The 21,664-nt window shown below is 46.6% G+C and overlaps 1 protein-coding gene across 3 annotated transcripts in view; it reads right to left on the reverse strand.

Moving 5' to 3' along the window:
* Window positions 1–21,664, reverse strand: part of SLC2A9 (solute carrier family 2 member 9) — a 246,081-nt gene that overhangs the window by 139,328 nt on the left and 85,089 nt on the right. For all 3 annotated transcript variants that reach the window (XM_077750505.1, XM_077750504.1, XM_077750503.1), the window contains 2 exons: window positions 21,118–21,242; window positions 6,782–6,927 (listed from right to left, as the gene is read on the reverse strand). In XM_077750505.1, coding sequence (XP_077606631.1) covers window positions 6,782–6,927; window positions 21,118–21,242 — 271 coding nt within the window. The remainder of the gene's footprint in view (window positions 1–6,781; window positions 6,928–21,117; window positions 21,243–21,664) is intronic.

The following is a 21,664-nucleotide window of genomic DNA, read 5'->3' on the forward strand; positions in this document are numbered from 1 at the left end:
GTGTCCACTGATCTCCCGCCACTTCTCGAATCCAAGCTCCTGTCCCCCCACTGGGCCAGCGCGGTGTCTCTGGGTTTGGCTAGGATCCCCGATGTTCTGCACGCGGTGGCCCAAGTCTTTTTTTTTTTTTTAAGTGCACATCTTATCCTACATCCACTGGTGGAGGATGGCTCAGTGCTCCTGGATAAAGAGAAGCCTCCAGGGCCCACGCTCCTCATCAAGGTGTGGGAAAAGTGGCCCACGATGCAGGACCCAGCCCACAAATGCGAGGCTTTTTTTCAAGGTCAACTGGTTCCTAATATTTAAAAATCAAGAAATAGGGGCGCCTGGGTGGCTCAGTCCATTGAGCGTCCAACTCTTGGTTTCTGCTCAGGTCATGATATGACGGTTCGTGGGAACAAGCCCCGCGTCTGGCTCTGTGCTGGCAGCACAAAGCCTGCTTGGGATTTGCTCTCTCTCCCTCTCTCTGTGCCCCTCCCCTGCTCACTCTCTCAAAATAAGTTTTTAAAAAATCAAGAAATATGACATGAATACCTGGATTCTAATTTGTTTTGAAAACCAGAAAACCTATCACCTGTAGCCCAGTATCTGTCACGGGAACAGTGACAGCTGCTCTCACTGAACAAGGCATGTACCCCCAGCCACCCCAGGCCCACTGAACCCCTTCATCTTACCTGCCCTTCACGGTACTCACGGTGTGTGGTCCTCAGGGCCCTCCACCCTCCCCCTCTCAATGCTCTAGTCCCCTGAGGCTTTGCCTCTGGACAAATGCCAGGGCCTTCACTTACTTATACTGTCCCCTCGGCCTGAAACACTCTCCCACTTCTGCCCTGGCCTGGGTTAAGTCCTATCAGTCCTCAAGGCATGAGTTTAAATGTCACTTCTTACAGGAAAACCAACCATTCCTGGCACCCTGCTCTAGGATAGTGCTCTACCTTCCCCCCATCATACTGCTGACCTGTGCTTACTTGTCTTTCCTGTGAACTCCCCAAGGTCAAGAACTAGCCTGACCTCTGTGCACCACCACCAGGAACCAGTCCCACAGATGGCACACAGCAGCGGTCTAAACATTTGCTGGATGAGTGAATAATCGTGCAAACCTCTGGATCTCATGCACGCACATGGCCATAAGACAAGATCTATGGAGGGAAAAGAAGCTGAAGCCAACAGAAGTAATAGCATGGGATGGGTACATGCACAGGGTGTAGGTTCTGGGGACGTGCTGCACAGTGTCACTGTTTGTCAGAGCTGTTCCCCCGAGGAAGTGGTGCTGGATGGAGCCTGGGGACCTGCAAGCATGCCTGCCTCCAAGGGGGCCTCTGGCTTGTGGATGTGACCCACCCAGGGTCACACAGTCCATGCGGACTGTGAGCATCATAAAGATGCAGAATAGGCCCCGCTCGTGGACGTGCCCAAAGCTTCAGTTCCAGCATCCAACTCGGTATTCCAGAATGTGCTGAACGAGTGAAGGAGGGAGTGAATAACGGGAGAAGACGCAGGTTCACGGAAGACCGAAGGGCCTGCTGTGGATGGTGTCCCCCAAACTTCACATGTTGAAACCTCACCCCGAGGTGATGATGTTAGGAATGGACCCTCTGGGAGCTGATTAGGTCATGAGAGTGGAGCCTCCCACCCAATAGGATTCATGTCTTTATGCAAAAAGACATGAAAAAGAGGTTGTGTCTCCCCATTTAAGGACACAGAGAAGGCAGCCATCCATGAAGTAGGAAGCGAGCCCTCACCAGAACCTGCTCGCACTGACATCCTGATCTGAGACTTCCCTCTAGAACTGCAAGGAGTAAGTTCTCTTGTTCTCTCTCTCTCTTAAATATAATTTATTGTCAAATTGGCTTCCATATAACACCCAGTGCTCATCCCAACAAGTGCCCTCCTCAACGCCCATCACCCATTTTCCCTTCCCTCCCCCAACCCTCAGTTTGTTCTCTGTAACAAAGAGTCTCTTATGGTTTTCCCTCCCTCTCTGTTTGTAACTGTTTTTTCCCCTTCCCCTCCCCCATGGTCTTCTGTTAAGTTTCTCAAGATCCACAAATGAATAAAAACATGATATCTGTCCTTCTCTGACTTACTTCACTCAGCATAATACCTTCCAGTTCCATCCATGAAAGATTTCATTCTTTCTCATTGCCATGTAGTATTCCATTGTACAGATAAACCACATCTTCTTGATCCATTCATCAGTTGATGGACATTTAGACTCTTTCCATGATTTGGCTATTGTTGAGAGTGCTGCTATGAACACTGGGGTACATGTGCCCCTAGGCAACAGCACTCCTGTATCCCTTGGGTAAATTCCTAGCAGTGCTATTGCTGGGTCATAGGGGAGTTCTGTTGTTCATTTTTTGAGGAGCCTCCATACTGTTTTCCAGAGCGGCTGCACCAGTTTGCATTCCCACCAGCAGTGCAAGAGGGTTCCTGTTTCTCCACATCCTCGCAGCATCTGTCATTTCCTGATTTGTTTGTTTTAGCCACTCTGACCAGTGTGAGGTGGTTTCTCAGTGTGGCTTTGATGTGCATTTCCCTGATGATGAGGGACGCTGAGCATCGTTCCATTTGTCTGTTGGCCATCTGGATGTCCTCTTTAGAAAAGTGTCTATTCTGCCCATTTCCTCACTGGATTGTTTATCGGGTATGGAGTTTGGTAAGTTCTTTAGAGATTTTGGATACTAGCCCTTTATCTGATATGTCATTTGCAACTAACTTTTCCTATTCCATCAGTTGCCTTTTAGTTTTGTTGATTATTTCCTTTGCAGTGCAGAAGCTTTTAATCTTGATGAGGTCCCAATAGTTCATTTTCGCTTTTAATTCCTTTGTCTTTGAAGATGTGTTGAGTAAGAAATTGCTGCAGCCACAGTCGAAGAGATTGTTGCCTGCTTTCTCCTCTAGGGTTTTGATGGTTTCCTGTCTCACATTTAGGTTTTTCATCCATTTTGAGTTTATTTTTGTGTATGGTGTGAGAAAGTGGTCTGTTAACATGGTGTTGGAAGTCCTAGCATCAGTAATCAGACATCAAAATAAAATAAAAGGCATCAAAACTAGCAAAGAAGAAATTAAACTTTCACTGTTGGCAGACGACATGATCCTCTACATGGAAAACCTGAAAGACTCCACCAAAGACTCCTAGACCTGATTCATGAACTCAGCAAAGTCGCAGGATACAAAATCAATGTACAGAAATCGGTTGCATTTTTATACACCAACAATGAAGCAACAGAAAGAGAAATCAAGAAACTGATCCCATTCACAACTGCACAAAAAACCATAAAATACTTAGGAATAAACCTAACCAAAGATATAAGAGATCTGTATGATGAAAACTATAGAAAACTTATGAAGGAAATTGAAGAAGACACAAAGAAATAGAAAAACATTCCATGCTCATGGTTGGGAGAATAAATATTGTTAAAATATCAATACTACCCAAAGCAATCTACACATTCAATGCTACCCCAATCAAAATTGCACCAGCATACTTCTGAAAACTAGAACAAACCATCCTAAAATTTGTATGGAACCACAAAAGACCCCGAATAGCCAAAGTAATATTGAAGAAGAAAACCAAAATGGGAGGCATCACCATCCCAGACTTTAGCCTCTACTACAAAGCTGTCATCATCAAGACAGTATGGTATTGGCACAAAAACAGACACACAACCAATGGAATAGAAGAGAAAACCCAGAAGTGGACCCACAAGTATAATGCCAACTAATCTTTGACAATGCAGGAGAGAGTATCCGATGGAAAAAAGACCGTTTCTTTGGCAAATGGTGCTGGGAAAACTGGACAGCAACGTGCAGAAGAGTTCTCTTGTTCTCAAGCCGCCCGGCCTGTGGTGTTTTATAGCAGCCTGAGCTGAGACAGGACCCCGACCCGGCGGCAGACAGGACCCAACACTGATTTATGAGAGAGGAGTCCGAAGAGGAATTGGAACTCCCCTTGAAAGAGAAAAGCTTGTCCTCTATTGAGGCAGATGCTTATTTACTTGTTCAGTCTGGGAGGACAACAGGTCTATCTGCTGACGTTAAAATACGTTCCTACGTGTAAGGAACAGACGCTGTGATCATTACATTGTTTCTATTTTTGTCACACACATAATGTTGACTCTCTGAATTTTAAATATTTTAAAAACAAAAAAGCAAAAGAGCTTCTTTAATGTGGGATTTCACTTTGGTAAGGAGACTCTTTCTCACCTGCTTGCACTAATAATAGAAATCACCATGCATGTGGCAACCACAAATGTTAAGTGTGCATTGTTCTGCTTTCGCAAAAGAGAAAAAAATCATGGCCCTAATAACTCCAAAGGGTTGATGCCAAGAGATCAGAAGCAGATGCTTCTGAAGTGACCTGGATCAGGTGAAGGAGAAAAAGTCATATGTGATGCTATGGAACCATACACGTCAAAATGGTGAAAATGGTAAAACTTATGGATATTTTACCACAATAAGAAGTGTTAGCAAACATTCAGAAACATTTTTTAATGTTTTTATTTATTATTGAGAGAGAGAGAGACAGAGAAAGAGAGAGACAGAGCACAAGCAGGGGACAGGCAGGGAGAGGAAGACGTAGAATTTGAAGGAGGCTGCAGGCTCTGAGCTGTCAGCACAGAGCTCGATGCAAGGCTCAAACTCATGAACTGCGAGATTGTGACCGGAGCTGAAGTCGGATGCTCAACTGACTGAGCCACCCAGGTGCCCCCTAAACATTTTTAAGTGATAAATGCCATCCAGCTCCCATAACTTTATCATATTTGATTCCTCAGCTTTATAAAACCTTCCCTGAATGAGGCAGGGGCTGACTCTGGGCTTATTAAGGGTAAGGCATAAAGGGGCACAGTATTCTCCCAACCTAAGCTCTTACTGTGATTTATAAAAAGAAACATGTGTTTGGTCTTCAGCCCATTTCTAGCATAGAACTCCCAAAACCCTCGGAACTTCCTGAGACAAGAGTAATAAAGGTGTCGTGATAAACATAACAAGCTCCTTTAACCCACACCCGCTTTCATGTTAATGGAGTGACTTTGGAAGGCACCTAAAGATGGGGGCTGGATGTCCCTGGAGCCAACCACATGACACCAACCTTCCAGGGAGGGGAGAGGATGGGGATGGAGTTCGGTCACTAAGGGCCAATGGTCTAATCAACCATTCCTACGCAACGAAGCCTCCACAAAACCCCAAAAGGATGGGGTTCTGAGAGTTTCCACGTTGGTTGATAAACACGTGGAGATTCTGGGAGAGGGACGTCCTGGAGGGAGCAGGGAAGCTCCCCGCCCCGCCCCTGCCTTTTCTGCATGTCTCCTTCATCTGGCTGTTCTGAGTTCTACCCTTTTGTAATAAGCCAGTAATCGCGTGAGTAGATCAGGCCCTGTGTTCTGTGAGCTGTTCTAGTAAATTAACCCAACTGAAGGAGAAGTTCGTAGGAACCACTGATTTATGGCTGGCCAGTCAGAAGCGCTGGTGACAACCTGGATTTGCAATTGGCATTGGAACTGGGGACAGTCTTGTGGGACTGAGCCCTTACCCTGTGGGGTCTGACGCTATGTGCAGGTAGATGGTGTCGGAATTGAGTTGAATCACAGGGTGCCCAGCTAGTATCAGAGAGCTGCTCCATGTGCGGGAAGGACGTGCACATGAGAATCAGTGTCGGGGGCTGGCTCACACTCCCAGAGGACCCAGCATGTCCCTTCTTAGCTGTGTGAGACACGCCCCATGCGTGGCTCTGGAAGCAGACCCGGCTGCTGGTTTCCACTACGAGTCAGGTCTAACCTCAGCTCTGTCTGCTTCCACCCCACAGCTGCAGAGGCGAGCTGCTCGCACAGCAGCCCTTAGGATCGGGATGGCATGAAAAATAAGCACAGTGTGACGTGTGCATTGTCCTGTGTGCTCCTGTTGCTGGCCTCCTGCAGGGGTGCAGCTCACGGGGCTGGTCAGCTGTGCTCTGTCCAAGCGCCAGACCGTGGTGGGCGGCGGACACCCCCCCATCACCAGTGATCCCGCGAACTTTCCATCGCCTGCGGGAGACCACGCTCTCCTCCATCATGCTGGCAGCACACTCTGGCAGCAGGGCTGTGAACTCCATCCCCTCACCTCTTCCTAGAGACAGAGCCACAGCCTCCGAGCCTGTCCCCTGTCTCTGCAGGTCCTCCCCTCCCTTACCACCCCCTCCCCCACGCCAACCTGGGGGAGGCCTTCCTCCTTGCCAAGGCCACACAGCAAGTCAACCGTTGAACTGGGATTCAAAGTCAGGCCCTCCTGCTTCCCAAACCAGAAGACTGTACCACTACGTATTTATGCAGGAAAGAAAGAGTGAGGTAGAGCAAAGCAAAACATGTTGGAAAGATGCCCCAAACAAATGAAAACAGCAAGTTGCAGAACAATGTGTGTGTGGCACGGTTCCATTTAAAAAAAAGCAACAACTATATACGTTTATGCAAGTTTGTAGAAGCAAAGAGAAAAGCTCAAATGAATACAAATTGAGCCGCTGACAACAGCTATCGGGTGGGTGGATCTGAACATTCTGTTAAGGTTTGCATTTGTTACATACTCTTTACGTTCTGAAAAACAACAAAAAATCAATTGCGGTCACAGGGACTCGACAACTGTCCTCCAATAATGAGTGAGAGGCCCGCGTGCTCCGGAACTCCAGGCACAAGCCTTTGGAGGAAGGGCTCACCTCTGACTGCCCTTGGCCTTGGAAGGGACATGGGGAGCTGAGGGCGTGGCACCACGGGAGAATGGAGGTGGTTGGCCGGCGAGCAGCACTTACCTTCCCCAGCAGCTCAGGCAGGCCCAGCAGCTGCCCCGAGAACACGCCAATGCAGATGAAGATGGCGGTCACCTGCCCCAGGGCGCCACGGATCCCCTTGGGCGAGATCTCGTTCAGGTACATGGGGAGCACGCTGAGGGCGATGCCTGTGAAGGAAGCATGGCGGCTGTGAGAGGGCTGTCTTCCTTGGGAGACACTGGTCAGAGCCCCTCCCTCTGCCACGTGCTCACAAGAGCAGCGTAGAGTGCTGTAGCCACAGCACTTGCCCCAGCATTGTGCACAAACTGCCAGTGCTTTAACGTGCCCTGTAGTGTTTAATCCAGAAGGTGTGGCTGGAGGCAGATTTCACAGAAGGGGAAATGGATGATGATGGTGGCGGTGGTGGTGATGGTGGTGGTGATGAAGGTGGTAGCGGTCGATGGTGCTGGTAATGGTGATGGTGATGGAGATGGTAGTGGTGGTGGTGATGGTGGTGGTGGTGGTGGTGGTGATGAAGGTGGTAGCGGTCGATGGTGCTGGTAATGGTGACGGTGATGGAGATGGTAGTGGTGGTGGTGATGGTGGTGATGGTGGTAATGATGGTGGAGGTGGTGGTAGTAGATCGTAATGGTGGTGTTTAATAGCCGACATACCTAGAGCTTCCCAAGTAGCAGGGATCCTTCTTATCTCTTTACATTCATTAACGCACATATTTTTATAATAACCCATTGAAGTAATTGTACTATTTTTATCCTTATTCTAAATATGAGGAAACTGAGGCACAAATGGAGTAACTTTCCCAAGCCGCCAAGTGACATCCAGAGGTGCCCAAAGAGATTATTTTGCCCAATAGATCAGTTCTCTGATTCTAGAACTTGAGCTTCTCCCACCAGCTAACAGTGCCTCCTTATGTAAATCATGGGACTCCGGTAGCGTAGATACTATTATACTCATTTTACAGCATTTTGTAGAGTGCTTGTCAGTTTCAAGAAACCCAGTTTTCCACGTGTACCTGGGCAGGGCTGTTCTCAAAACCCTTTACAGGCCTACAAAGGGCTATACATGCAGTTATCACAGGCTCATGGCTCGTTTGGAACACAGACAGCGCACTCCAGAGCCACACTGCCTCCTGGGAAGAGTCCCTGTAACTTACAGGTGGTGAGGCCCTGGGTGGGGAAGTTAGCGTCTCGAGGTCTCAGTTTCCCTTTCTGCAGATGGGGAGAAGAACTGACCCTAACCTCAGCGGGCGGTTGGGAGAGTCAGTTCTTCACTCACTGTGCAGACAGCACTCATTCTTATGGCCCAATTTTTCACCAGACTGTGAGCGCATCAAACATTTCTTTCCTGCCCTGGCCTCCCCATGCCTCCAGCATCTCCTGACATACTTTAGGTACTAATCAGTGTGCTTCAAGTTAAGCTTAATTCACCCCAGTTGCTAGCCATCAGAGAGGCCCTTCCTTTAAAAGTCAAGTTAAGGGGGCTGCCTGGGTGGCTCAGTCAGTTAAGCGTCTGACTTCAGCTCATGTCATGATCTCTCGGTTCGTGGGTTTGAGCCCCACGAGAGGCTCTGTGCTGACAGCTCAGAGCCTGGATTCTGCTCCAGATTCTGTGTCTCCCTCTCTCTCTGTCTCTATCAAAAATAAACATAAAAAAATAAGTAAATAAAAAAATTAGGAGAGGAGATAGGTGGCCCGTTTATAAGTTGAGGATCTCTTTCACTGCATCTCAGCCCAGAATAACTTTTCCTTCCTCACCAGAAAGGCAAACGTGCTTAAGGTACAAAGAAATGGGAATTATCTGCAAAGTCACAACATACACCAGATGGTATTTGAATTTTTATCCAAAATACACACGTTGAAAGCAGCTGGCCGTGTGGAAACACTGGCTGGCCACGGACCAGCCTGCCACCTTGTTGCTTAGGGGAAACGCACCAGGACTCATGTCCCAGAGCCCTGGCTTCTTCACCAGGTGACTTTGATCAAGTCAGTTAGCTTCTCCTAGTCTCCAGTTCCTCATCTATAAAATTAGGGTAACCACTGCTGTGTATTTCTGTTGCAGTGGGAACGAAATTATTACATGTAAGGCTCCTGCCTCACGTGTGGTCATTTGGTAGGCACTTAAAAAGCTGTCAGTTTCCTTTCCCTGATGCTCTTCTTCCCGCTGGGGCTAATCACCTCTCAAAACATGAATGAGGACATGATGGAGCCGGTGGGAAAGAGGCAGCGTGGTGGCGGTGAAGGGCAAGCAGCCACAGCTGGGACAGTAATTATACCCCCTTTGCACAAGTGCTATGCACAGGTGAGATGTACGTGAAACGCTCTGCAGAGGGCCTGCACACAGTAAGCTGTCAATAAATGTGGCTGTTCTTACCTCCCAGCTGCAAAATGACACAGCAAAATGCGATGCTGGTGGCTAAACCAGTGCTGAATGAGGAGGTGGTCTACATGAAAGCCACCAAGTCAGTTTGCTGGGGACTGTCCTGGGTTTAGCACTGGAAGTCCTGTGACCCGGAAACACCCAGAGCCCCAGGCAAACCAGGGAGAGGTCATCCAAGGCCCTTAGTGCTGCACCAGGCATCCCACACCCCTGGGTGGCCTCTCTCGACCTACGACCCCCAGCCCTTGCCACTCTTCCTCCCCAGGGGCCCCAGCCCTGGGGTTTGCTGAACGGTGCAGGCTGTTCTGACTGTAGGATATTGGCCTTTGCTTCTCTGTTTATCTGGGACCTTAGCTGTCACAGCCTCAGAACAGCTTACGGGTTTCCTCCTATGCTTCCTGTCTTACCAACCCCCCAGCAGAGCGACCTCATTTGGAAGGTGTTTGCAGATGTACTCAAGTTTAGGAGACGTCATACGGGATAAGGGCGGGTCCTAAATTCAATGACTGTTGTCCTTATAAGAGGCCATGTGAAGATACAGAGAAGGAGGCCACATGTAGATGGGGACGGGGACAAGAGTGACACCAGCCAGGGAAGGCCAAGGGGTAGGGGCAGCTGCCAGATGCCTGGAGGGCAGAGCAGGGAACAGATTCGCCCTCAGAGCGTCCAGGAGGAACAAGGCCTGCCTGCACCTTGATGCTGGGCTTCTGGCCTCCCAAATCTGATAGCAGTGATCTCTGTTGTTTGAGGCCCGCCCCCGGAGGGCTAGCACACCTCCTCACTGAGGCCTTCCCTGACCACCTGCTGAAATCGACCCCTTCCCCGACTCTTTGTCTCCGCATCCAGTCCTGGCTGCTCCAAGTGCTCAGTGCTTTCTGCGTGCTTCCTGTTTGGCATTTACTTTACCGCCTGTTTCCCCACCTGCAGCCACAATGAAGCTCCCTGAGAGCACAGTGCCAGCAGCGCCAGACCGGGGACAGCCACATGCTGATTACCATGCCTGGGTGGTTCAGCTGGTTAAGGTCAGACTCTTGATTTCGGCTCAGATCACGATCTCCAGGCACGAGGGTCTGAGCCCTGTGTCAGGCTCTGAGCTAATGTTGTGGAGCCTGCTTGGGATTCTCCCTCTCTCCCTCTCTCTCTCTCTCTCTGCCCCTCCACTACTCTCTCTCTCTCTCCTTCTCTTTCTGCCCCTCCCCTACTCTGAATAAATAAATAAATAAATAAGAAACATATCATGTGTTGAAAGGGTCCCCACCCACTACTGCTCTACTGTTTTTTATTTAATCCCGGCTCAGAAAGGCAGAGGTCAGCAGATGCCAGCGATTGGGAGTTGAGGACCCCAGCAGGCTGGTCCTTGGTTACAACTGTGGTCTATGGGAACAGGTCCCCACCCCGGGGCAGTCAGATGGGGAGCAGAGACTCTGAGAAGTGAGCAGAGGGCAGCATGCCTCTTACCTAAAACATCACACAGTTTGTGGGCCAATGCACCGGGCCCACTACAACTTCTAAAAGGCCTTCCCCTTCTTCAGGGTGCACGGCCTGAGGGTGTGCAAGGAGCAGTCAGGGGCACACTACCCCCACCACAGACGAGTTTAGCTCCCCGATTCCTATTACAGTCCAATTGGACTGTCAGCTCTTCGCTCTCAAAAAGCAGAAGGGACCTCGGAAAATATCCTCTAGGGAAATCAGAGATGCTGAAAGAAATACTCTAGGGATACCTGGAAATGTGCATTTTCCTACTGGGGTAAAGAAAAATTTGAGTCCAGTCTAAAGCATTTACTGAACATTGTAAGTCTTGACTTTTCAAGATCGAAATATGACATACATTTTTAAATCGCACAAATAATACATGTGCAGTCCAATGAATCATCACAAAATGCACACGCCTGTGAAACTCCCACCTGGGTCAAGACTCAACCTACAATACCAGCCGCCCAGAAGCCCCCATCGCGTGCTTCCTCAGGACCACCGTCCTCTCCCTTTTCCCCAAAGGTCACCACCAGCCTGCAGCTGTCACCAAAGATTAGTGTACAGAGTCACAGGTGATGCGTTTCTCTGGTCTCTCCTCTCTTTTGTGTTTCTCATGGATGTGAAATGCATCCGTGTTGGAGCACGTAGCTGTAATCTGTCCGTTTGTATTGCTGGCTGGTGTTCCAATGTGTGAGGCTATCATAATTCATAAGCTATATATGTTCAGTTTTAATAGATAAAGTCAATGTCCCCAATTATCATACCAATTTACACGGAGGGGGGCACTTGTGGGGATGAGCACTGGGTGTTATATGGAAACCAACTTGACAATAAACTATTTGTAAAAAAAAAAAAAAAGTCTGTTTCTTGGTTTGTCTCTCTCTTTTTTCTTTTGCTCATTTATTTTGTTTCTCAAACTCTGCAAAGGAGTGAAATCATACAGTATTCATCTTACTCTGACTTATTTCACTTAGCATAGTACTCTCTAGCTCCATCCATGTTGTTGCAAATGACAAAACATTCTTTCTGATGGCTGGGTAATATTCCATGATATCTCACATCTTCCTTATCCTGTCATCTATTGATGGACACTTTGGGCTGGTTCCATAGTTTGGCTATTGTAAATAATGCTGCTATAAACATGGGGTGCATGTACCCCTTTGAATTAGGGTTTTTGTATTTTTTTAGGTAAATACGCAGTGGTGTGATTACTGGGCCATAGATTAAGTCTATTTTTAACTTTTTGAGGAAGACTAATGTAATTTGTGAAGATGCCTGATCCACTCTTACCCATTTTTGTAAGAAATGTTCTTTTTATTATTGATTTCTAAGAATTCTTAGTGTATTCTGTGTATGAGCCCTTTGTCAATTTCATTCACTGCAAATATTTTCCTGCTTTCTGCGGTTTGTCCTTTCACTAATGGTGATTTTTTTTGTATGAATAGAAAGAAGCCTTTAATTTTAATGCAGTTCAATTTATCAATTCTTTTACTTTAAACTAATGCTTCCTGTCCTGTTTAAGAAATCTTTCACTGTCCTAAGATGGTGAAAATATTATATTCTGCTTCACCTTCCAGGATTTTATGATTTTACCTCTCATCTTTAGAGCTATAATCTACTTGGGACTGACTGGCATATGAAGCAAAGGAGTGTCCAAGTTTTATTTATAACAGAATTAAAATGTCAGGGTATCAATACAAATGCAGCATTTTGCCACCTTGGATGGCACAATCTGAACTTGATCCCTAAGACAGTTCCCCAAACAGAAGAAGCAGCAGAAAAATACAGATAACAACTCCTGAATAAGCCTCTGCTTTACATTGTAGCAATAATAACTTACCTTATACCTATAGAAATGTCCTGACCATACACATAAGCAAAAAGGGGTTCTTTTATGGTTGCTGGAATTATTACTTTCCGTCCTAGTTCCCCCAGGAATCCATGTTTCCAGAAGATGCAATACATAGAAACATTCAATTTAAAATACATTTCACATAAAATATTCCAAGCATAAAAACACAGGTGGATATTAACATCCGCTCCATTCTTAGAGTCTGTGGTCCCCATCAGACTACCACTGGATCCTGTTCCCATACAGCACAATCACAGCCAAGTACCAGCCTGCCGGGGGCTGCGATCCCCAACCACTGGTGACCCCAACTCACCCGACATCATTTACTGAAAAGACATTCCTTCCCTTCAGCTCTCCAGCTACACCTTCGTCATAGGCAAGTGTCCGTATGCTTATGTCTCTGCTTCAGAAGTCTCATTTCTATTCCACTGATGTATTTCTCTCTCTTTGTACCAATCTGCACTGTCTGAACCACTGTACCTTTGTAACTGTTGATATCCAACAGATTAAGTTTTCCCATTTTTTTTCTGGAAGATCATCTCGTGAATTCTCAGCACTTTGCAATCCTATGGACATTTTAGAAATTTTCATTTTATAAAACCTGCTTGGATTTGCTTGGGTTTGTATTGAATCTATAGATCGATACAGAGGGCACCTCATTACAATGTGGGGTCTTCCAATTTGTGAACATGGAATACCCCCCATTTAGATTTTTGTGTCAATAATGAGATGGGAATTTGCATATTTCCCACATAATATTTTATAGATTTTTGTGTCAATAATGAGATGAGAAATTGCATATTTCCCACTAGACTTATTCTTAGGTATCTAAACGTTTTTATAACCTTTTAAATGGTACAGTTTATAAATTTCATTTTCTACATAAGAATATGTTTGCTTTTGGCGTATTGACCTTATGTATAGAAATAAAATGGCATTTAGTATTACAAGTATACAAGTGTGATTTACATTTTATCCAGAGATCCTGGTAGCCAAATCCACTCACTCATTCTCAAGTTTATTTATAGATTTAGATGTTTTATGCATTCATGACATCTGTGACAGATGACAGTTTTAGTTCAATCTTTATACCCTGCATTAAACTTTTTTTTTATTTGCCTCATTGCATTAGCTAGGACCTCTTGTGCTATGCTGACTCAGAGTGGTGACAGCATACATCTTGTGGTCTTGCTCCTGAGCTCAGGGACAAACCTATCAGCATCTTAGTACTGAGTATGATGATGGCTGTAGGTCTGGGTAAACCACCTTCATTAAAGTAAATTTCCTTTTATTCCTAGTTGGTTAGAGTTGTTTCTACATTTTTTTTTTACCGTTAAGTGGATATTGAACATTATCAAATGGCATTTCTGCACATATCAAAATAATCAAAACAATATAATTTTGTCTTTAAATGTATTCTGTAAATATGATGAATCACCTTGATTGAGTCTCAAATGTTAATCCAATCTTCCGTCACTGGAATAACTCAGCTAGCTCTTGACCTATTATCTTTTTATGTTTTATGTTCTGTTTATTGTTGAAATTGTTTGCTAAGTCTTTGCTTAGGATTTTTATATGTTCCTTAATGATATTGGCCTGTAATTTTTTTCCCTGTAAAGTTCTTATTAGGATACGTTGTTGACAATATGCTCATCTTACAAAATGAGTTGGGAAGTATCCCCCCTGGAAATGTTTATATAAAGTCAGTATTGCTCTCTCTTAAAGAAGCTGTGAATCACCTTTGTTGGAAGGTTTTTAATTATATGTTCAACTTATTTAATAGAATAGGACTATTCAGACACTCTATTTCTTCTTACATCACCATTGGTTAAGATTTTTCTTTCGAGGCATTTGTACGCTTTATTTACGTTTTCAAATATCGCATCACGATATACCTTATCTCTCTAATGCTTCAGAAGCTATCCATTTAATCTCTAATATTAGTTATTAATTCCTTCTCTTTTAATAAACAGTCTCACAAGGGTTTAGCAATTTTCTTAACCCTTTGTAGAATGCACCTTGGTCTCTCTGATTAATGCTCTCCAATGAAAATTCCCTTTCCAATTTCTTGAGATGGAAACTTGGATTACTGACATTTAGCCTTCCCTCAAACATTCACATCTGAGGTTATATATTTCACTCAAGGCATGGCCGTAGCTGTATTCTACACATTTTGACGTGTCTTATGTAAGATCTTTATTATCATTTAATCCAAAGTATTTAAAAATTTCCATTGTGATTTCTTTTTGTCCCTCTGGTTACTCAGAAATACACACTCATTACCTGGAGTGTAATGTCACTTACATCTTAATTTTCAAACCTATGAAGACTTTCTACTTATACTTTTATAATTAGCTCCTAACTTCATTCTGTTGTAATCAGAGAACAGTCTAATTCTAATCCTTTGAGACGTGCTGAGACTTGCGTTATGGCTCATCATATGGTCGACTTCTATTTTTCTTAAATAGTTTATTGTCAATTTGGTTTCTATACAGCACCCAGTCCTCATACCAACAAGTGCCCTCCTCCATGCCCATCACCCCACTTCCCCTCTCCCCCACCATCAGCCCTCAGTTCTCAGTATTCAAGAGTCTCTCATGGTTTGCCTCCCTCCCTCTCCCCCACTATTTCTCCCTTCTTCTCCCCCACGATCCTCCGTTAAGTTCCTCCTAATCCTCCTATACGTGCAAACATATGGTATCTGTCCTTCTCTGCCTGACTTATTTCGCTCAGCATAACACCCTCTAGTTCCATCCATGTTGCTACACATGGCCAGATCTCATTCTTTTTCATTGCTGTGTAGTATTCCATTGTATAAATATACCACATCTTCTTGATCTATTCATCAGTTGATGGACACTTAGGTTCTTTCCATGTTTTGGCTATTGTTGAAAGTGCTGCTATGAACATTGGGGTACATGTGCCCCTAGGCATCAGCACTCCTGTGTCCCTTGGGTAAATTCCTAGCAGTGCTACTGCTGGGTCATAGGAGAGTTCTATTGTTAATTTTTTTGAGGAACCTCCACACTGTTTTCCAGAGGGGCTGCACCAGTTTACATTCCCACCAACAGTGTAGGAGGGTGCCCGTTTCTCCACATCCTCGCCAGCATCTAGTCTCCTGAGTTGTTCATTTTAGCCACTCTGACCGGCTTGAGGTGGTATCTCAGTGTGGCTTTGATTTGTATTTCCCTGATGATGAGGGACACTGAGCATCGTTTCATGTGTTTGTTGGCCATCTGGATGTCCTCTTTGGAGAAGTGTCTGTTCATGTTTTCCGCCCATTTCTTCACTGAATTGTTTCTCTGAATTGTTTTTCGGGGGTGGAGTTTGGTGAGTTCCTTCTAGATTTTGGATACTAGCCCTTTATCTGATATGTCATTTCCAACTATCTTTTCCCATTCCATCAGTTGCTTTTTAGTTTTATTGCATTATCGTCATTTTTAAAAAGGACATGAAATACTATATATTTCTGTTAACTGAAACATACCAATTTAAATATCTTTTAACCTACTGATTTATTGCCCTTGTCCAACTCTTCCTAGAGAAAGTAAAGGATTTCCTCCCTTGCTCCAAAGACAAAATAAGAAATTATTGGTGCAAGAATGTATAAGATTAGACATATGGTCAACTTTTGTAAATGGCCCATGAAAGCTAAAAAGAAATGCGTGTTTAACAGTCCTAACATTTACTATTAATGTTAATTACCTCATATTAACTGTGTTGCTCAAACCTTCTAGCTACTACTGATGTTTCTGTCCACTCATTTTATTAGTCGCTGAGAGAGTATTTCTCATTTCAGTCTGGCTAATTTTTAGTTTATAGTCACTTTCAGTTGATACATTTTGATGCTTTTTGTTAAGTGCATATCACATTTAGAGTTGTTATATTCCTGACAAGCTGAACGTTTCATTACCTGAAACCTCTCTCATTACCCCTAGTAACCTTTCTTCCCTTCAGATCTTCTTAGGTTCTTATCAGTACTGCTGACCCATATTTACAAGCTTGGATTTTCTATGGGATTGCCTTTTCTATTATTTTATTTTCAATTTTCTATCTCTTTATATCTACAATACAAACAGAATATATATATATATATACTGCAGCCACCGCTTCTACCCACACGTATCCTTTCTCTGACTCTAACTCCTCCTTCCTCTTCCACTTATCAGGGCCCCTGTGACCTCAGGGGACCCACCTGGATAATCTGGGACAAACTCCCCATCTCCAGGTCATTAATGTAATCACATCTACAAAGTCCCTTTGCCACCTAACCTAAATTCACAGTTTCCAGGGATGCGGATGTGGACATCTTCGGGGAAGCAGGTGGAATAATAATAGATAACAAATAATTTGCTTGTAAGAGCAGCCCACACCCTTGCTGGGAGTCTGTGCCAGGATGTAACCGGGTAGGTCTTTGGGGCATGATACACACGAGTTGAACCCCAGATGGGAGGGTCGGTGTTTCTGCCCTATGCTCTTATTTCAGTCTCCTATTCTGTGAAGTTGTTTACTGAGGAAACAACACAGCTACATTGGCGGGTGAGGTCCAGAAGCTTCAAGAGACTATTCAAGATAGTACCTTTAAGGTGAGTACAAAAAGGAGCCAAAGCAGATTTTTAGAGCTGGTAGAAACCTCAGCTACCAGAGTCCAGTCCTCCCTATTTTCTAGATGACATTACTGGGGCCCAGAGAGGTAAAATGATCATCCCAAGGCCACCTGGCAAGTCAGTGGTAGAACCAGAACTTAAAGTCACATCCTTGACCCTGATTTTATGTTCTTTCCATGTCATATGCTTCTCTAAATGCTACTGTTCATATTTGTCCACCAGGGAGCCCCTACTATAGTGGGGAGCTCATCTACCAGGAAGCCCCTAATGCAGCAGGGAGCCTGTCCACCAGGGATCCCCTAATGCAGGAGGGAGTCCATTCACCAGGGATCCCCTAATGCAGGAGGGAGTCCATCTACCAGGGGATCCCCTAATGCAGGAGGGAGTCCATCCACCAGGGAGCCCCTAATGCAGGAGGGAGCCCACCCACCAGGGAGCTCTGATGCACAGACAGAGACTTGTGCCCGTGGGAGTGTGGGCAGCACTGGGAAGGCCTGGCAGGAAGCTGTCCAACGCGATCTTCCACAAGCACGGAACACCTCTGCACTCTCTCACTTTGACTTTACTACCTGCACGGAGCCTGCCTCTGACATCTTGCTGCAGCACGTTTGTTTCAATGCAAAAATGTGTTTGTTTATTTATTTATCTTCCGCCAAGCTCTTTAGAGAATGGACACTTCAGGAAGGCATCCTGGGTTTCTACTGTGCTTCCAAATACTGCCTGCAAACCCCACTCCAGCAGCGCAGCCTTCTGAAAAGCCTCCGGGCTTATCACTCAGCTTTAAATTATTTATTACAAGCCAGACAGTCAATTCATCTCTTGACCAGCAATTTTCCCTTCTTTCTGACCGACTGCCTCACCTTAAATGCTTGCAAGTCCTCGTCTCTGCTTTGGCAGGGTTTGGGGAGAATAAATAACATGACGCGTCCATGTCTTGGCCCTGCTCCAACAGCCGAGGATTCAGAAGTCAGAGGATCTGGTTTTTTCTCCCTTCCTTGTTCTTACTCCTTTTCTTCTGCTTCTTTGTGAAAAGCTCTCCAGAAAAGGGGTCTAACAGACATCTGTCTTGAATAGGTAGCTTCACAAAAATGGCATCTCTCTTCAAATCCGGCTTATTTTTAATTAAGGAAATTCAGAGAGCAGCTAATTATGCGCCATAAGTGTTCCTCCCCCAGAACAGCTGGAGAGGACGGCAAGTGGGAGAGGCTGGCAGTAGCATCCAAACCTGCCGAGGAGGCCCTCCGTGGGGACCGGACGCCCATGTGCAGCTCACCTCGCCTTCCTCTTCGCAGGCAGGGCCTTTGATACCAGACTCTTGGTCCAAATCTGGGATCTATACCTTATTAACTGAGAGTAAAAATAGTAGCAGTAATAATGACAACTGTGGGGTCACCATTCTCAGCGCTGGGGGACGGCACGGAGCGTACACGGAGCCTCTCCATTCGTGTTTACACCCCCGCCAGTGGGGCCTCAGGATGAAGCCTCGGAGGCTGTGACACTGAGGCAGAGGCACTGCTCACACTCCCTGGGTCTGCACCCTGGGGCCAAGGTCCCTCTGATGCTGACTGTGCACTTGGTCATGGACTCGGCCTGGCCGACGGGACTCTGACAGATGTGCCACGAGCAGTAACCTGACAAGCACATTGGGCCCTGCCCGGTTGCTGCTCTCTGGAGCTCTGAGGATCCCATGGGAAGAGACCCGTGGAGCAGAAGAGCTGGCCCCGCTGGGGTCCCCTGGGGCCAAGCCAGCTGCCAACAGCCAAACAGGTGAGCGAGGCCATGTGAAGGCCTCCTGCACACGTGAGGGAGCCCGGCAGACATCCGCAGAGCTGGCCCAGATCAGAACTGCCCCACCAGCCCGTGGAATTACACGGTCAGCCAAAGCCATTGCTGTTGGGGCGCTTGGGCAGCTCAGTCAGATGAGCGTCTGACTTCGGCTCAGGTCATGATCTCATGGTTCGTGAGTTCGAGCCCCACGTGGTGCTCTGTGCTGACAGCTTAGAGCCCGGAGCCTGCTTCAGATTCTGTATCTTCCTCTCTCTCTGCCCCTCCCCCGCTCACACTCTCTCAAAAATAAATAAACATTAAAAAAAATTTTGCTTTAAACCATTATGTTTCAGGTTGCTTTTTTTTCTTTTTGTAGCAAAGTCTAAGTGATACAAAGTCATGAAATAAGCTAGGTGAGTGGAAGAGCCCAGTCAGTGCGAACCACAGCCCTCAGCCTTAACCAGCTATGGTCACACATGTCTGGGTCTCAGTGACCCCCATGGAAAATGACAGCAACAGTCATCCAGCATTAGATCAGAGCACAACAACCCAATTCACCATTAATGGTTCACTGTGAGACACCACGGGATATTCTTACCAATGAACATTTATCTGGAGCCACCTCCTTCTACTTGAATACCAAGATGGAGGAGTAATTTCACCCCGAATCTGGGCTATTACTGACCCTGAGTATTTCCCACCAGCAGAGCGGGGTTGGGATGGGAAGTCTTGTCCCCTGACCTGCCTCAGGCCCGCCCTCTCCTGCTCATCTCTGCCTGAGTCACGCCTGTTGTTCAGCTCACTCCCAAAGCCTGGTGCACGCAGCGTGCAAGGATCAGCAAGGAAGGGAATGAGACTTTAACGAGCTCACGGGTTTGGCAGATTTTATATGTGTACATGGCATCCTGTCAGCCTTATGACAGCCCTTCAAAGTAGCTGTTATTTCCATTTTACAGGTGGGGAAACCAAGGCCAGAGCCATTAAGCACCTTGTCTGAAGTCCGTAATTGGCAAGTGGCAGAGGTTTCTAATTCAAAAGCTTGCAATCTTTCCATAAATGCCTAAAAGCAATACCTTCCACACTCCCAATGGTTAGAAAAAAAGCAGGGTTGGTTGATTGATTGGTTGGTTGGTCGGTCGGTCGGTCAGCTGGGTTTACCAACATATTTTGAAGCCCCTGCTCTGACACCCCACAGCCAGCAGCCAGCTGCACCTGGCTGCCTCGCGGCCGCCGTCCCACCCAACCACGGCTACCGCCCCTGGACAGCTGGCGCCCCGACTGCACGCCGGCCCTCCTTTACACTCTTCTCTGCACAGAAGCAGGAGGATTCTTACAGAAACCACAACCAGCTCATGTCACATTCCTCTCAACCCTCCACTGGCTTCCCATCATCCTCGGCACAAACCCTACAACCCCCCCTCCCCACCGTGATCTGACCCGCCCCTCTTCAGCCTCATCCACAGCCACTCTCCCCCAGCTCACCAAGCGCCAGCCATGTTGGCCTCCCCACGCTCCCTTTAGTGTGCCACGCACGACCTCACCACAGGGCCGGTGCACTCTCCTCTTGGCCAGGAGCCCAATCCCCCAAGTATTCACTTGGTTCTCACTCTTGGTTCATGCTGGTCTTTGCTCATATGCTTCCTCCTCCAAGCAGTCCCCCCTGACTGCCCTACCTGAAAGAGTCCCCACTATCCTCCTGGCCTGCTTCAGTTCAGTTCACTTCCGTTCTCCTAGGGCTTGCCACTACCTACCTTACGTATCTAACTACGCATCTGTCCACCCACTACAATGTAAGCTGCACGGGGAGGGACTGGGGGTTTCATTTACCACTGTGTCCCTGGGACGGAGAAGGATGCCAGGCACAGCAGGGCCCCCACACATGCTCAGTGAGTACATGAAAGAATGAATAAGTCAGAGGCCCAGGCAGGAAACACAACCCTCATTAACCCCTCCCCCACCCTGGAAACCACAGACAACCTCGGAATATGAATTTTATAGTGCAGACGACAAAGCAAAAGGCATGATGTACTAAAAACCATCCAGGTCTCTGGAGCTGACTTGGCTTTCTCCCAGCCAGTGCTTCTCAATTCACGGGCTAGAGCCTCAGGAGCGGTTCATCTCAAGGGACTGTCCCCTTCAGGCACACTTTCTGCATCCTTGGTCCCTGGCAACTCAGTACTAGTAGGAGCCCAGTCATGTGATAGCCCCAAGCACCACTCTCATTTCGAAGCACCCCCAGGGAGCACATTACTGCCTCCTGCCTCGCCGTGGTTAAGGCTCACCTCCGTCCACACCCATGATGAAGCGACCCACGATGAGCATTTCAAAGGCTCCTGCCTGGAGAGAACAGGCCATCAGCAATGCAGCAGTTATTGCAAACCCATTGTTGACCAGCAGAGTGTACTTCCTGGAAAAAAAAAGACTGGTTTGGTGAGGAGGGGCCAACCCTGAGGATGTCGACCTATCCATCCCAGGGACAGAGGTCACAGCCTTCAGAAGGGTCAGCTGAGTGAGACTCAGGCACAGAGCAAAGAACTTTGGTCTAAGGGTCAGGCACAGGGGCCAGAGCCCCACTGGTCCCTACTGCCACCTCTGGTTGTATGACCCTGAGCAAGGCACTTCCCCTCCTGGTTTCACCACTGGGCTAATTAGGTCACCTTCAAAGGCAGTGTCACATTCGATGAATTCCCTGATGCACTACTGTATTTCATCAACTCTAAGACCTTCACTTAACATTTCTGAAGTCAAGATGTGTCTTAAAATCATCTTAAGCAGGAAAATGGAAACCACTCTAGTGATTTTAACAAAGAGGATTTAACATAGGGAGCT

This window comes from Crocuta crocuta, unplaced genomic scaffold, assembly GCF_008692635.1.
Source record: "Crocuta crocuta isolate KB4526 unplaced genomic scaffold, BGI_CrCroc_1.0 scaffold179, whole genome shotgun sequence".
NCBI classification, from domain to species: Eukaryota; Metazoa; Chordata; class Mammalia; order Carnivora; family Hyaenidae; genus Crocuta; species Crocuta crocuta.